This window comes from Anabrus simplex, chromosome 1 (assembly GCF_040414725.1).
Source record: "Anabrus simplex isolate iqAnaSimp1 chromosome 1, ASM4041472v1, whole genome shotgun sequence".
Lineage (NCBI taxonomy): Eukaryota > Metazoa > Arthropoda > Insecta > Orthoptera > Tettigoniidae > Anabrus > Anabrus simplex.
Genome location: NC_090265.1, coordinates 794821813 through 794838740, shown reverse-complemented (window position 1 = coordinate 794838740; position 16928 = coordinate 794821813). Strand labels below are relative to the sequence as shown.

At 37.5% G+C, this 16928-nt stretch overlaps 2 protein-coding genes across 3 annotated transcripts in view; one reads left to right on the top strand and one right to left on the bottom strand.

Moving 5' to 3' along the window:
• The window catches only part of LOC136857542 (NAD kinase), a 933739-nt gene extending 930864 nt beyond the window's left edge, over positions 1-2875 (bottom strand). The window contains exons 1-2 of one of the 2 annotated variants that reach the window (XM_067136273.2): positions 2671-2875; positions 2266-2404 (exon numbers count right to left, since the gene is read on the bottom strand). In XM_067136273.2, coding sequence (XP_066992374.2) covers positions 2266-2384 — 119 coding nt within the window. In that variant the 5' untranslated portion in view covers positions 2385-2404; positions 2671-2875. The remainder of the gene's footprint in view (positions 1-2265; positions 2405-2670) is intronic. The other variant, XM_067136272.2, reaches the window with a different exon arrangement.
• A 178-nt stretch (positions 2876-3053) lies between these two features.
• LOC136857540 (PAT complex subunit CCDC47) overlaps positions 3054-16928 on the top strand; it is a 94628-nt gene continuing 80753 nt past the window's right edge. Inside the window, exons 1-2 of the mRNA XM_067136267.2 lie at positions 3054-3161; positions 3469-3730. Coding sequence (XP_066992368.1) covers positions 3482-3730 — 249 coding nt within the window. The 5' untranslated portion in view covers positions 3054-3161; positions 3469-3481. The remainder of the gene's footprint in view (positions 3162-3468; positions 3731-16928) is intronic.

Genomic DNA, 16928 nt, shown 5'->3' with positions numbered 1-16928 from the left:
GCGCAGCTGGGTTCGAACCCCACTGTTTTTCCATGGTTTCCCATTTTCACACCAGGCAAATGTTGGGGCTGAAGATTAATTAAGGCCACGGCCACTCTCTTTCCACTCCTAGGCCTTTCCTATCACATTGTAGCTATATGACCCATTTGTATCGGTGCAACGTAAAACCAATTGAAAAAAAAAATGGGGGGAAAGGATATGATGGACAAAGGTGGGAGGAGAGTTTCTACATTACAACAAGTTAGGGTGAATGCAGAAGGGTTCCAAAGGGTGGTAAATTGGATCTGCTGTTTCTAATACATTTAAATGAGGCAGTATAAGTGTAGTTGTATCAAAGGGGCACGGAACCACTGGAAAGCCATTCAGTCCAAATATTTTTTCTTTCTTTCTTACAATTGGCTTTATGGCGCACTGACAGGGATTGGTCTTATGGCGAGAGGGATAAGAAAAAGCTAGGATCAGGAAGGAAGCAATCGTGGCCAATGGGAAACCACAGGAAATCATCTCCACGGCTAACAACAGTGGGCATTGAAACCCTCTGTCTCCCGAATGCAAGCTGACAGCTACGGCACCCAATCCACACAGCCACTTGCTTTGTGCAAACATATTGAAACAGGAAACATGGTAGGGCCTAATATATTTGTGCCCAGTAAATAAAGTCATGGCTTTGTTTTGTAGTGGAATGTGTTTGGACTATTGCATTTATATTCTTTACTATGTCAAGAGGGCCATGTGCAGGATCAACAAAGGAATATGTATGGTAGTAAGTTTTGATAATATGGTAAAATATTCTGGAGTAAAAAGAAATGCCAGAATGACATGGATGGATTATGCTATGGGAGTACTTGAAAGGAGAAAAGCATAGAAAAGAAAGAAAATATATGTTACACAGACAATGTGACAGATATTTTGTGCAGATTAAGTAAAGGGAGAGAAAAAAAAGGAAAGGACATTAAATATATTTATATGAGTATGACAATTAGTTAATACGAGTAACTTATAAATATTCATTTCTGGAAGAAGGAAGGTGTATTTTAACTCCACAACAGACATCCCAGTACCACTTTGAGTATGTGGTATTCTTGTTCTTCAATAATGATATGATAATCATGTTTGTATTGTTTCTTTTTGCTTTATTGTTACTTTTTGTCATTAGGCAATGAACCTAACAGCAAAATCAATATTAATTTATCATTAAAAAAGAATATATCTGAAATTGTTGAGCTAGGCATTCTATTAAGACCTTATTTAGATACGGTATGGTTTTAAATCCTCTGACAACCACAAAAAATAGAGTATCAAAGAAAGGAATCATGAGTAAGCAAAGCTGCAAGAGATATTACTTTACAGAGTGTTCTGCATTGAACTTTCATATCCTCACATATCTGTGAAATATGTAGCAAGAAATATGACAGATATTGCATGCAGGTTTGCAAAAATATAAAAAAGAAATAAAAAATCAATGTTCTTGTGTGACGATGCTAAAACACATTATCTTTTTATTCATTTTTGCCAAACATTCTCTTTCTTATATGGCAATTGGCTGCAATCAATAAATTATTATATCTTTAGGTACCAATATTTTTCAAGCATTTGTCATATATTTTGCTAAATATTCTTCACGGAGTAAAACTATAAACCTCCTCTTTTCACTTCAGTCTGATGTATTTTTATTACAGAGCAAATGCACTTAACAATGTGGAACAGGTGAACAAAATGTTTTGTTCATAATTTGATAAGACAATGAAGTCTAACTTCGAAATCTTTTGACAGGAATTCTACAAAAGATGTCAGCATATAAAAATGATGTCTGACCAATGTTACTAAGGATTAAACTGTTCTGACTTCAGAATTTGTTCTCATATTTAACGTTCCAGTTGTATGAGAGAAGTTATTACTTCCATATATACCAAGCCTATTTGCTACAAGTAGTTGTTGAATGGTAGTGTCAGAACACTTACTTAAGATATTCAAAGTCTCTCTCGAATGGACAATCGCCACAGAGATGAGATGGAACCTAATAGATACCGTATCTCATCTCTGTGATCTCAGTTCAATACGGAAACTTCAATGAAGCTCATATCTTTGAATGGACAATCACCAGTTTTAAACACAATAAGTAGCAGCGAGGAAGAGTAAACAAACTCTTACACTTGTCAGCAAAAGATATATTCCGAAATGAAGTGTAGAGGACAATAGACCAGTCTATAAAGAATGTGAGTCGGTCATTTCATTTCCAAGTACATTTATAGAAATAAAACTTACCTAAATCCTTGGAGTTTCTCTTGAACCCTACCAACAACTGTCTTCTTGGGAGTTTGAGGCCTGTCCTCCAAATTCATCCCTACCATTGCCTGGGCCAAGTGAAGATTTTCTTCATTCATTTTGAAGAGGAGTAAGAATTCTGTAAGTCAAAACCAAACAAAACAAAAAAAAATGACTCTTCTGAAGAAGGCAAATGGAGCAATACAATTTATTCTTTATGATGTCATACATCATAACCGAGCAAGGGGGGCGGGGAGGCGGTACGGAAGATGAAATAAAATAAAGTCCATTAAAAGTAGATGACAACAGCAAACACAATTCAATGTGAAGCACACATTTTAAATGAGATACAAATATTTTATTACAGATGAGGGGAGTATGATTACATACACCTGTGATACTTACAAGTGACCCGCAAGTGTCGAATATCTGTCAAACACAGAAATATAACTGGTTTATTCACGAGTTATAATTTTGACCTCAAACTGTTACCAATTCGAAAAATCTGACACGAGTAGTCACTGTAAACGAGCACCGACTGTCAAATACACATATAAATACAACGCGAGACAGCGAACACTCTTCAACAAGCACGGCAAACACGGTCTCTCCGCACTCACCTGAGCGAAATAATATAAACATTCACGGCGCAAAGCACGAAACCAAACACCGCCGGTAGTTCATTCATTCTATTATTTCTGTTCTTCGCTAACAGATGGCATACGTGAGTTCCACGTTGAAAATAGTTCACAGAAAAATCACAGAGTGAGCGACAAATGCCGCTATCGTGAAACAAACACATGTTTTTTCATTAGTTCATCCTCTTAGTAACATAGTAATGAATTGCTAAATTATTTTGAAATTATACGTTCGTAATTTTAAGCAGGTTTAAAGAGGCAAGTATTAACACTTATTGTGAGCTTATTCATTAACTCTCGTGGGCTGAATGATATAGTTGTGTGCAATTATTATGGAATCACAATTGAGGTTATCATTTACAACTCAGGTATTTAAATTGCTGCATTTCATGCATTTCTATTTTCTATAAAGTGAAATTGTGAGCGCCTAACTAGAGTGATTATAGCACACATAACCTCTTTGTGTGCAGATTCTATACATGCTGTGTAGTAAAATGTCTTATATTATTAAAGTTTTAAATTGGTGTTCAATACATTCATCTCCAATTTTATTCCTATCTTCCAGTTGATTATCCAATATGAGGCTGATTCTCGTTGTGTTACATATTGTACTCGTTGGAACACAAATATGGGCTTCTGCTCATTATGGGGATGAGATTGAAGCTAATGAATTTGCTGAGTTTGAGGATTTTGAAGAAGATGAAGAAGAGATTCTTAATAAGGAAGATCCTCAGCAAGCAGCACCGAGAGCAAGAAAAGGTCCAGATCAACCAGAAATAGAAGAGGAGGAAGAAGAGGAAGATGAAGACGAAGATGCTATCGTTGAAGTAAGTTATTGCAGTCAGTTTGATTACTCACTTTTAATCTTCAGGAAGGAGTGCATCTGTAATAAGCATACATTTTAAAGTTTGTGTGCAAACCTGTTGTTTTGTTTATCTGATAATGCATGTAAGTTTGATTTCCAGAATCATTCAGTTAAGCACTGAAGTGTTGAATAACTGCTTATTGCTACCAGGACACTCTACATGGACCACAAGCCTTAGAGTTAAATCTTTATAATACTTATTATCTGTTTGCCGAACTTCTTAGAGTTAAATCTTTATAATACTTATTATCTGTTTGCAGAACTTCTTACATCCTGCTTGATCACACTATCAGTTTTTTTCTCTTAAGACAGAATTGTAGTATGTTTTTCTGGTGTGTTATAACTTATCTACTGATATATCCTCGCTGCCGGGACAAAACCTCCTATGTGAAATATTTTAGCTTAGAACTTTGGCCCGTAAGGGTCTGTCATCTAAGGTGCAATATTGTGTGAATATTGTCAAGGCATTCTCGCTCTTCACAAAGGTATATGCTGCAGGTCAGTATATCTCCAAAAATATTATCACATAGAAGGTTTCGTCCTGGCAACGACGATATGCTTGGTACTATCCCTTGCAACAGCGTTTCAAAATCATACTTTGTAGATGTTGGATCAGCAATTTTTTTACTAGGATGGTGGGACATTATAATTTTATTGAATTAAAGAGCAGTGGACCTCTCCTGCACAGTTAAAACAGACTGTTTGAGTGGAGGAGTTAATGCACAGTGTTAATCAAAATCCTTCTATGGATTAACTATTTCCGTCATTTTGTGTATCTGGTGACAAATATATAGTCCCCGCACCTTTTAGCGATATTACTTTGTACGGTTTTGAGGAGTAAGGAGGGATCTCTTCGGGTTCTGGTTATGTTGCCAACTGAATGGAAATGAAATCTGAATTTAATGGATAATATGATCGATCAATATGAATTTTCTAAACATTTGTTATCTTACGCTAACAACTGTGTCACACGTACATTATTTAACATTATATAACATTTCTCGATGTGAATCTTGTTCCTAGCATAAAGTCTATAGTTTGGCTTTGCTGTGTAAACAACAGCAGTACTAGTACGTAAAGTGTACGCCAGATGTTGCACAGCGATGCATAAGCGATTCACAGTTTGTGTTTCAAAGGTTGCGAATACGAATCTCGAAGACAACCGAGTTTGACCTATTCAGCACTAGGATCAGCATGTATCACTAAAAGGTGCGCACACTGTACATGCAAATAATACCTACCAAGTCATGTTGGTAATCTCTATGGTACCGTCTCTTGAAAAGCATTATTAATAATCTTGACTATGATGGTCGGGATTGGATCCGTATTGACTTAGTAACAGTAAATATGTTGGAAGATGGTCTGCCTAGTCAATACTATTTATTTATTTACCTTTCACCTTAACATCTAGTACATGTTTCGAGAATATTATGCATTCTCTTCCTCAGCTAGTGGATTAAAATTCAGTATACAATAAAACCTGACTAAAATAGGGGGGCCCTATTAGAAATTCAAAACAATGAGTATTACAATGTAACACTTAAAAAAATTTGGATGTACAATGTAACACTTACAAATTTGGATGGTACAAACATAGAATTACATTGTAATACTCATTGTTTTGAATTTTTAATGGGGGCCCCCCTATTTTAGTCAGGTCTTATTGTATACTGAATTTTAATCCACTAGCTGAGGAAGAGAATGCATAATATTCTCGAAACGTGTACTAGATGTTAAGGTGAAAGGTAAAGAAATAAATAGTATCTTCCAACATATTTACTCTTGAAAAGCAGTCGTCCCAAAGATCGACATAAACATCTATGATACCAAAATTGCACAAATAGACCAAAACTGAATTAACTCAAGACCAAGTTTAAGTAGCGATTCGATCATGGATAGGTAAGTTACCCTTGCTGTGAAAACAGTAGAAGCATATAAAAATGTATAAGTTACCAGTGCCTGAAGCAGCAGAGAAGAGAGATATCCTTCCTTAATGCTTGCCAGGGACCCACCAATCTACCAATAGAAATATACTTACTTACAAAGTTAGGGTTGTAGCCCAGTTCACAGATTCACTATCATTGTTTACCTCTGTCACCTCAATAAATCAGCCACCACCAATCTGCATTTAGAGCTGTCGCCCAGGTGGCAGATTTCCTATCAGTCGTTTACCTTGTATTTCCTTGAATGATTTCAAACGAGTTGGAAATTTATCAGACGTCTCCTGTTGTAAATTATTCAAATCCCTTATGCCTCTTTCAATAAAAGAGTATTTGCCCCAATTTATTCTCTTAAATTCCAACTTTATCTTCATTTTATGATCGTTCCTACTTTTAAAAACTTCACTGAAGTTTATTCACTACTAACATCATTCCAAGCTATCTCTCCACTAGGTTGGCATTTTAACAGATCCAAGTTCCAGAGCTAGAATGATCCGGCCACAGACACCGTTGAACACTGCTTTACTGTTTTCCGTTAAGTGTACACGCTCCTTGCTCCTATCAGTGCCTCGGAGCAGGGATCGAATAGCTTGAATACTATGATGAAACAGTGTGACACGTACCAGTAGTTATCAGAACATGTATGAACTGGAGGAATGGCAGGCTAAAAAAGAAAGTTATCTAGCTCCCCAGCTACTTCCCACCAATATTCAGGTATGCTGTTCTACTTGGGATGCAGCAGTAATCCCATTAATTGGAGGTGAATGACAGCAGAAGACACAGAGTACATCATAACAAACAATAGTCAGTGTAATGTTATTGTTAATCAATTTTATGGGTTTTTGATATTGTAGGCTTTCACATTGTTTTCTTCCAACTCTGTGATGTTAGGGGCATCCAATGTAAAGGGAGTCCTTCTTCCTCCTTTCATGAGTCCCTCTTGTCTTTCTTTTCAAGCAGTCATTCCTTCACAATTTTTTTCTCGTTAAGGACAGTCTTCAGTCTTCACGCGATGCTCGTCATTGATGTGGACTAAGCGGTATAAGTCTAAATTCATGAATTTTTGTTATATTCTGTATGGTAAAACTATATAATACATAATAGTTTTTTTAAATGTAGTATTTATTGATAGGACCCCTAATAACATAGATATTTAAGACTATTTTTTTGCTATTTGGTGTACGTCGCACCGACACAGATAGGTTTTATGGCGACGATGGGATAGGAAAGGCCTAGGAATGGGAAGGAAGTGACCGTTGCCATAATTAAGGTACAGCCCCAGCATTTGCCTACTATGAAAATGGGAAACCACGGAAAACCATTTTCAGGGCTGCCAACAGTGGGATTCGAACCCACTATCTTCCGGATGCAAGCTTACAGCTGCGCGCCCCTAACCGTATGGCCAACTCGCCCAGTAGAATTACGTTTTAGGCCTTCCCCAAACCTACGATTTCACCCAGCATGAACAAAATTGTTTATAGCCTAGACTGTAATGCCATATTTACCGACTTTACACCCCGATTATAATAAAATTCTGTTAAGCCATTTTCTTGTGATGCATACAGACAGACACGCTAGAAAATTAACAATTTCATTTCCTTCTTACTATGGGCACAACCGATACAGAAGTAGCATTATTTTTTAATTCTGAGCAATGTACAGACAAAACTCTTATTAACGAGATTAACGAACATTGGTAGGTGTGTTTATACATCTGAAAGATGAAGTTGATTCAAATTTTCCGCACATCGCATTAGCGTGGTGCTAGTAGTGGCCCCATGGCATTGCACATTAGGTTTGCTTTAAATACAGGCTGTACTGTGCGAGAGTGTTAGTTACAAGTGAGATTGGACAGAGTGACTTTGAGTGGGTTGAGAATGCCTTTACGGCGACGAAGAGGCCAGTATCAACAGCTCACTGCGCTTAAACAGGCCCATATAATAGGGCTATGTGAAGGTGGATTTTCCTTCCGTGCTATTGCAGAATGACTTGGCAGGAATGTTTCCACTGTGCATGCGTGCTGGCAGCAGTGGTCACAAAAAGGTACGCTCACAAGAAGATCGGGCTCTGGATGTCCCCGTGGCACCACTGAGAGGGAAGACCGCCATTTTCGGCGTATGACTGTGGCGCAGCGGACTGCGTGTGCAGCAGCAATTTGAGCAGCAGTTCGCACCACAGTGCCGCACCAAACTGTTTGAAATCGGTTACTTGAAGGATAGCTCCGAGCCAGACTTCCTGCGGCATACATTCCACTTACCCGAAATCACCGCCGTCTGCGACTTCAGTGGTGTCAAGCGAGAGCTGATTGGAGGATGGAGTGGAGGTCCGTTGTCTTTTCCGATGAAATCCGGTTTTGCCTTGGTGCCAGTGATGGCTGTGTGTTGTTTAGGAGGAGGCCAGGTGAGCATCTGCATTCCACCTGTCTGTGCACTGGACCTACACCAGGAGTTCTGGTCTGGAGAGCAATTTCCTATGACAGCAGGAGCACTCTTGTGGTTATCCTACGCACGCTGACCGCAGATGTGTACGTCCGTATGGTGATTTGACCTGCCATTTATGAACAGCATTCCCAGGGGTGTTTTCCAACAGGACAGTGCACGCCCCCATGCCGCTGTTATAACAAACATTTCATATCACTCCTTGAGTTCCACGTGGTATTTACGCAAATATGAACATGACGGATGTAGCTACTTTGCTTGAACATATTTGAGATGATAAAAATGCATTACCACTGCTATAAAATATATTTGCCATGAAAATTAGCAAGTAGGCCTTCTTACGTGACAGATATTTCATTTATCTGAACTTGCAATAGCTCGATTCACTGTAGATCGGAAGATTCTTTGTCTCGTGCATCACTAGAATTCTTTCCTAAATTACTTACAAATTCGTCACACTCCACGTCTAAAACACTTCTCACACACGGTCTATTTTTACTTGGATAGTAAGACGACCAGTGGTGGATAATTCTTTTCAGGCAATGTAAACACTTGAAACAGACACACCTGCAAACTCATTTGTTAGTTTTGTGATACAGTGAAAACCTCGTTAATTCAAAGTCGTGGGGACGCAAAAATATGACTTCGAATTACATGATTGCAAATTACATGTAATGCAAATTAACTGCCAACTTGTAATTCAGAAATGCCAACCCTTGCCGCGTCACAGAATATTCTAAGACCCGTTACTGCAAGCAATTAACATTGATTCTCCGTTTAAACCTTTCAAATGCCATGGAAAAAGCTATTTCCGAAATGTATCCAACAAGGCGCATGTATAGTATTCAAATAATGCAATTGGATAATTCGCTAGCAAACATAATCTCACGCAACAAAAGGAAAAAATTATTCAAAGACGAGAAGAAATCTATGCTGGCTCCCCTATGCAAGTGCCTTACTTTGCTATGACGAGGGGAGGAAGTCTTTCGCTTCCGTCTGAATTGCAACACAGTACAGTGACCCCATCTCCTTTAAAACTGTAAGTCCATTGATCTCGGCATTTAATAAAATGCAGCTTTATCGGCATTGACAATATTGTTTGGTGCGTACGAATTGATTATAATTATGAGCGACGCGTTTTCACCAACTGTCGGCATCGCCAGTGTTCGCAGATTCTTCTTCTCCACATACTGCCTGCTGCATGATGTTGTGGCGTTCCTTAAAATGCTGAATAGAAACAAATTACGATTTCACTCAAACTTAGCAACTATGAAACATTCTGTAGACACACCGAAGCAAGTGAAAGTGCGGAATGCTACCCCTGGACGTTCTGGAAGACGTGTTCTATCGTAACGCCGAGAAAATTCATTTAAATTACTCTGTAAATTACTACATTTTTAAAAATGTAAAGGCAGTTCTGAATTAAAAGTGTGAATTGTTTTCCGTTTAAATATGACATATGGGGGCAGTTTTCTTCCATCTGCAGTCGCAAAAAGCATAACTGTACATCCAATATCGAAAACTACGTGAACCAGGAGCATCTTGCCAACCTTGACGCAAATAAAACCTGCACCCCAGTTTCGTGCCTCAAATTAAAAAAAAAATATGCAGGGTTTATTTGCGTAAATACGGTATATTTCCAACATTTCCATGTTTTACATTCCTTATTTCGTGGTGTTTGGATAATTTTTTCCGCTAGTATATGTAGGTAGATAAACAAAAGAAAGCACAGAGGTCCAAAAATACTGCTTTGTGGCCCCCCTCGTAATCATTTCAGGATCAGATGTTTCTCCTCCTCCAATTCTTGCAAGTTCTGTTTCCTAGGAATTTAGCCACCCAATCAGTCACTCTTTGGTCTTGCCATTTTCGTCATTAGTCTCCCATGATCTGCTATGTCAGAAGCCTTAGATAGGTCAATAGTGACACAGTTCATTCGACCTGAATCTGAAATATCTGCTATGTCTTGCTGGAATTCTATAAGTTGTGCCTTACTCAGGGGTACCAACTATTATGGATTGTCCATAATGATTACGGATTTCACTTTGCGATTATGGCATTACGGTCAAAGGGGAAATTATTACGGAAAAGCAACATTATCACGATAAAAATTAATTTCTACAAAAAAAAAAGAAAAAAAAAAGAAAAAAAAAAGGAAAGAAGTAAAAAAATGTTCAATCCCTTAGAGCATTACTTGTCAACACTCGTCATTTCAATGTTTGTAAGTTGGCAGCAAAACATATTTGGCAGTTATTTGGTCGTCACTTCCTTTTGTTTCCCGCGGGCGTTGTGAAATCACGGCCAGCTACGTAGATATATGCTGCTCTCTTAGCTAGAATGATGCATCAAGTTGGCCGTGAAGTAGGCTCTCCTCCTTGCTCTGCTGTTCTCCAGTGTGTGCATTCGGCTCTCTCTTTGTTGTGTGCATAGACGTGAGTGGTATATTTAGCGCGTTTCAATTCTGATTATCCTAGTCGTTGATTTGAAAAGAAGTGACTGGTTTTGTAAAATGAAGCGGAACAATTGTCAAATTGCATCTTCTTCTAAGAAGACAGCAGTGTTACAGAAATATTGAGACGATTACACAAACGAATGGCCATGCCTACTTGCTTCACGTGTTAGTGAAAACCACGTATTCTGCTTTGTTTGTTCGTGTAATTTCTCTGTGGCTCATGGTTGATGAGATGATTACAGAAGACACATAGAATCCAAGAAACATCACACGTACGGTGAATCAACATTATGAAACCAGTCTGTTTCATCGTTCTTCGTAATAAGTAATGAAACTGTGGAGACAGATGCCGAATTGCTGTTCATATAATTTCTTTTGGAGCATAATATTCCGTTATAATTTTCAGACCTTGCTGGAAATTTATTTAGATCAATGTTCCCTGACTCTAAAATATCTCAGAAATATAGTTGTGCAAGAAAGTTCAATACATGGCATCTGAGGCAAAAAAGGAAATAATGAATTAATTCTTTTGTCATTGTTAGAGAGTACTGACAACACAAGTGAGGGAATTTTCTCTGTTATTAATAGTGAATTGTCTTCCTTAGCCATTCCATGGGAAAATTGCATTTCTTTTTCATCTGACAATGCATACACAATGATAGGGGCAAATAAAGGTGTTGCCAAATTTGTGAAGGACAAGCATTCATCTGTTTATGTCCTGGGTTGTTCATGACATCTTGTACACATCTGTGCACCAAAAACAGCAGCCCAATTACGGTACCAGTTAGTGTAAAGAACTTTTTGATTGATAAGAGTTCTAAAAACAAGACACGTTGAAAGGCTGTTTGTTGTGGCACAGATGGTCAAAAGATTTTGAAATATGTCTGTACCCGTTGGCTCTCGCTTCTTCAGTCTATTAATCGAGTTCTTGAGCAGTGGGAAGCTATGTTTTGTAGTGAGCCCCAAGCAGTTTGAAACTGTAAAATCTTTCATACAAGACCTTCACACAAAACTGTTATGCTACTTTCATCAGAGTACAATTCCTGTCTTTAAATCACTGAATTTTATTTCTGCAACGAGATGCTCCAGTCATACATCTTCTTAGGAGGAAACTTACTGGTCTTTTAACTGACCTATTGGTCAGATTTTTTCAGCCATGTTCTATTCAGTCAGAATCTACCCCCTTTTGAGTGTTGAATTCAAGAGGAGGAAATACCAGAAAGCCAATGAGGACATGGTAATTCGAGCAAAAGCCAGAGCATACTTGAAAGATAATGACTGTGATTTTACATGGCAGCTTGCAGTTACATTATCAGGAAATTTCCCCTTGATGATGAATTTCTTCATTATGCCGAAGTTGTAGACACCTCTCTCAGATGTACTGTACAGAAAGAGTTTTCAGTGTTGTTAGGAAAAATCAGACAGAATTCAGGCCTACTTTATGTACAACTACACCGGAATCGCTTATGGTTCTGAAGACGAAAATGTCATCTCAGAGGGAAGCATGTTTCAATAAAACCTACACTGAAAAGCAGCTGCTGGGTGCGAAAGAAGCTACACTCAACTCTCGATTTACTGTAATTGGATCAACCGCATTGCAGCTTAACCTCAATCACTAAAGATGCACAGGATAAAAGCAGAAAACCACGACTGATTACTTTCAGAAATGGTAAAGTTAGGTACTCTGAATATTTTTCTTTGCCTTGTTAGTTACTTTCAGAAATGGTAAAGTTAGGTACTCTGAATATTTTTCTTTGCCTTGTTAGTTTGAACGAAAAGTGCTCTTTATTTTTCCATTCATTAATTGTGCTAAGTTCTACTTTTACTGCAACGTATTGGGTAAGTTAATAAAAATCAATACAGTAGTATAATTTATTATCATTTTAACTGTACGCCTGTTCTAGGCATGCCGAATTGCTGTTCATATAATTTCTTTTGGAGCATAATATTCCGTTATAATTTTCAGACCATGCTGGAAATTTATTTAGATCAATGTTCCCTGACTCTAAAATATCTCAGAAATATAGTTGTGCAAGAACTAAAGCAGTTTGCAAATAACGCCTTTTTCTATGTTTAACTTTTTGCGGGTTAACCACGATTTTACTTATCTGTGAAGCCTTAAACCTACATTATCTCGGTTAATCAAGAGGTGAGTGTACAAATAATTTTTTTACCACAGAACTAACAGGTAATGAACAAATTTTATTTTAGAATAAATTGCTGTTGAAAAGGGCAAACGGGGTGCTTTGGATTTGACTCGTAAATGTTTTGAGGTGGGGGCACGAGTTAAAAATGGGATTACTGATAATCCACTTCAGAGGTTGGCGCCTCTGCTTACTGGTATAACCGTCCCCTAACCTGAACTGCCTTCTGTCAAACCAATTAGTTATTTTGCAAACATCTATATACATAAAATAACTTGTCCTGACTGACTGACTGACTGACTGACTGATTCATCATCACCGAGCCAAAACTACTGGACATAAAGAAATGAAATTTTGGGGATGTATTCATATTAAGATGTAGGTGCTCGCTAAGAGAGGATTTTTGGATATTCCGTCGCTAAGGGGGTGAAAAGGTGGGGGGGGGGGTGAAATTTTAAAATGAGTGTATCTATATCTCAAAACTTTAAAAGTTTAGAGATGTAAAAATTGGTATTTAGAATCTTCTTGAAAAATAAGGAAACATATATATATATATATTTTTTTTGTTTTCAGACAATCCCAATAGGAGGGGTGAAAAAGGGTGAAAAATTGATTGAATGCCTTTAATCAGGATACCGGTACTTATATCTCAGAAACTGAAGATATTACAGACCTGAAAATTGATACTTTTGATCTCTTTTAAAAATAAAGAATAGGAAAAGGGTGAAAAAAGGGTTGAATGCCTTTAATGAAACTACTTATATTTCAGAACCTGAAGATATTACAGACCTGAAAATTGGTTTTGGGATCTCCTTTAAAAATAAAGAAACACGTATTTTTGTTTTTGGAAAATCCAATTAAAGGGGGGGGGGTGAAAAGGGGGTGAATTTTTAAAATGAGTGTATCTGTGTATCTATATCTCAAAACGTTTAAAATTTATAGATGTAAAAATTTGTATTTAGAATCTCCTTTAAAAATAAAGGAACGCATATTATTTTGTTTTCGAAAAATCCCAACAGAAAGGGTGGAAAAGGGTGAAAAGGGGGTTGAATGCCTTTAATGAGGATATATATATATATTTCAGAAACTGAAGATATTACAGAACTGAAAATTTGTATTTGGGATCTCCTTTAAAAATAAAGAAACACGTATTTTTTGTTTTTGGAAAATCCAATTAATGGCGGTTAAACAGGAGTGACAAAGTGGGGTGAATTTTTTGAAAGACTATATCTACAGAATATCTGAGAAATGTAAAATATTACAGACGTAAAAGTGGGTGTTTGGAATCTCCTGTAAATGTAAAGAAACATAGGTGATTTGTTTTTGGAAACTCCACTTAAGGGGAAGTAAAAAGGGGTGAAATTTCAAAATGAGAATTTCTACAGTATATCTAAAAGAAAAAAAAAAAAACTTAACAAGTTACAGAAGTGAAAAATGGTACTTTTTATCTCTATTAAAAATTAAGAAATGTGTATTTTTAGTTCTCGGAAATACCACTTGGGCGGAAGGGGGGAGGGGGGCGGTAAAAGTGACTGAAAATGGTGTTGAATTATTTTAATTAGGCTACTGATATCTCAAAAATGAAGATGTTACAGACGTGAAATTTGATATTTGGAATCTGCTTTAAAAGTGAAGAAAGACGTATTCTCGGAAAATCCAGTGAAGGGGGGTGGGGGTTGAAAGAATAAAAAAAAAAGACTTAATTGTATGAGAATACATACATCTAATAAAAACTAAATTTGTTACAGATGCGAAAATTGGTATTTGGATCTCCTTTAAAAACAAAGAAAAACGCGTTTTTTTGGCGGGGGGGGGACCATCTTGGGGGCGGGAGTGAAAAGTTGTTGAATTCCTTTCATGAGGAGACATAAATCAAAAACTAAAGAAGTTAGAGTCGTGATAATTGGTATTTAGAAGATCCTCTTACTATTAAAGAAACAAGTATTTTTTGCTGGAAAATTCACTTGGGGGGGGGGGGGAGGGTGAAAGGAAGTGAAAAAAGTGAATTATTTTTATGGGGATACTTATATCTCAAAACTGAAGGTTGTTACGATTTTATATCTTTAGCATAGATCAGTTCTAAAACACGTTTTCTCAAAAAAAAAGAGAGGAGAGTCTCCCTCAATCATATGACAGAGCACAATGTTTTCGTGAGGTCAAGCAGAGTAACTGGAAATGTGCACGAGGCAGTGTGCAATCAGTCGCGCAGAACACAAATCAAGGCCCTTCCCCAGAGGTATCCCTAGTAGGGGCATAGGAATGAAAAGGGGACACCAAACAAATAATAAGCCCAAGGGATCAGGTTTTGAGAATCATGACATATATTGTAACAACATCAAAAGAAAGCTTATAAACAAGATACATAGCAATTAAAACTCATAATCTTTAGTGTACCGGGCGGTACACCTCCACGCCGCTTATTCAAAATTTGCGCCAATTGAAACTCCTCTGCTGGAGGAATTCTGAACTTTATCTACGGTATTAATTTTCAAGTTTCTCAGAAGATGTCACTACTGGGAAATGTTGTAGTTTCTGAACTGGGTCATTTTCGACGCATTTTTGTTTCCCTATTGTAAGAAGTGTGAACTTTCTCTTCTAGAGGACACTACTGAAGATCAACAATAGTGCACCCTAGTGCGAAGTGAAAGAACTGTTTTTTGGAGAAATTTTTATTTCAAAAGTTTGTTTCTTGTTAAATTTCTTTCTGTTATTGTTTAAGTTGGCTGTATACCCCTTTCTTTCCCCTTGTTTTGTATTTAGCCAATCCCGAATTTTTAAAATTAATTTCTAACCAATCAGGTGTATCTTCTCCAAAGGGGATATGTTGCTGTACCCTAGCCAATAAAGTGATTGTGGGCGGGTGTTTTCTTCCCTGAAACGCCTCGAACTTTCCGCGAGAGTATATAAACTGCTGATTTTGGGGTCTCTGGGCCACTTCTGTTCCATCTTCCAGTGTGTAAAGTACTTAGCAGGGGGCGGGAAGCGCCTCTTTCTTCGGGCAGCAGTTCAACCATAAGGTAATGGCCGTATAATAACTTCTTTTCTTGCTAGCTCAGCAGTTTAGCTCTCGGGGCGGGTCCGAAGCGTTTCCACCATGTAACTTTCCCTAAAATGTAAAGATACCTTGTATTTATTCTGTCCTTTAAGATACATATTGGGATAGAGAGTGCTTAACCCTCTCGAGCTCCCACTCATATTGTGTTGAGGTGAACTTATTTCTCACAACCGATTCTTCCTTAATGTAATGTAAATTGTTCTTTTCTAAAGTCCCCTCTGTAGTATGGGATTAGCCCTTGCATTAGTGGCCTAGAACCAGATTAGGTTTTTAAACAAATGCATTAGGAGTGCAGTTCGCCTCCTCTCAAATTGGTATTTTAGAGGCCATGTAATTAATCTTTTCTCATTTAATAGGCCTCAGTAGGTTGGGTATCTTACCCCTGTGTTTATGTCCTTAGAGGACAGCTTGAAAGTCAAGTTTGGTGTGGTCTTTTATAGGCCAGAACATTGAGAGCGTATTGCTCTTTTGAAATTTGATTTCTGTGTGCCTCAAGCAGGCTTTACTGTGTAATTTTGGAGCAAGTGCTCCTGAGCATGATTGGGGTCTTCTGCCCCTTTGTTGAATTCCTGTATATTGTAAAATTGGGCTAATTGTTCAAGTATTGTGGGTTTGGCTCTCGGAACCCATTCGGTAACTCTGTAATTGTACATTCTCGAATAGTGGCCTTGGTACTCTGTACCTGCCATGCTTGTTATTTTTTTGATTTTATAAAGAAAATATAACCTTGTTAAATTTTACATGAACTCTAATTTCGTAGCTTGAGACCCGTTCACACCCGCACCTTCTTTCACCTCTAACTACCACAAAAACCCGGTAACATTTAGTATAGGTCAGGTACTGGAATAGTAGACATGTTAGAAGATTAAGTTAAGAAAATAAGGCGTATGTACAAGTGCTTTGCGAGAATTATAAACAAGATTCAAATAGTTACAATGGTATCAATATCGTAGCAAGGACGTACCCTGAATATACTTCAAAAAAAATATTACTAGTGAAATGATACATTCAGTAAACATTGGGATAGCAATGCGAAGAAACCACCACATCGATGTTTCACAATATTTAATCCCCCGAAAACGAATTTCATTTAACTAGAAGAACAAGTTGACATTAAAACCATTAAATAGAAGA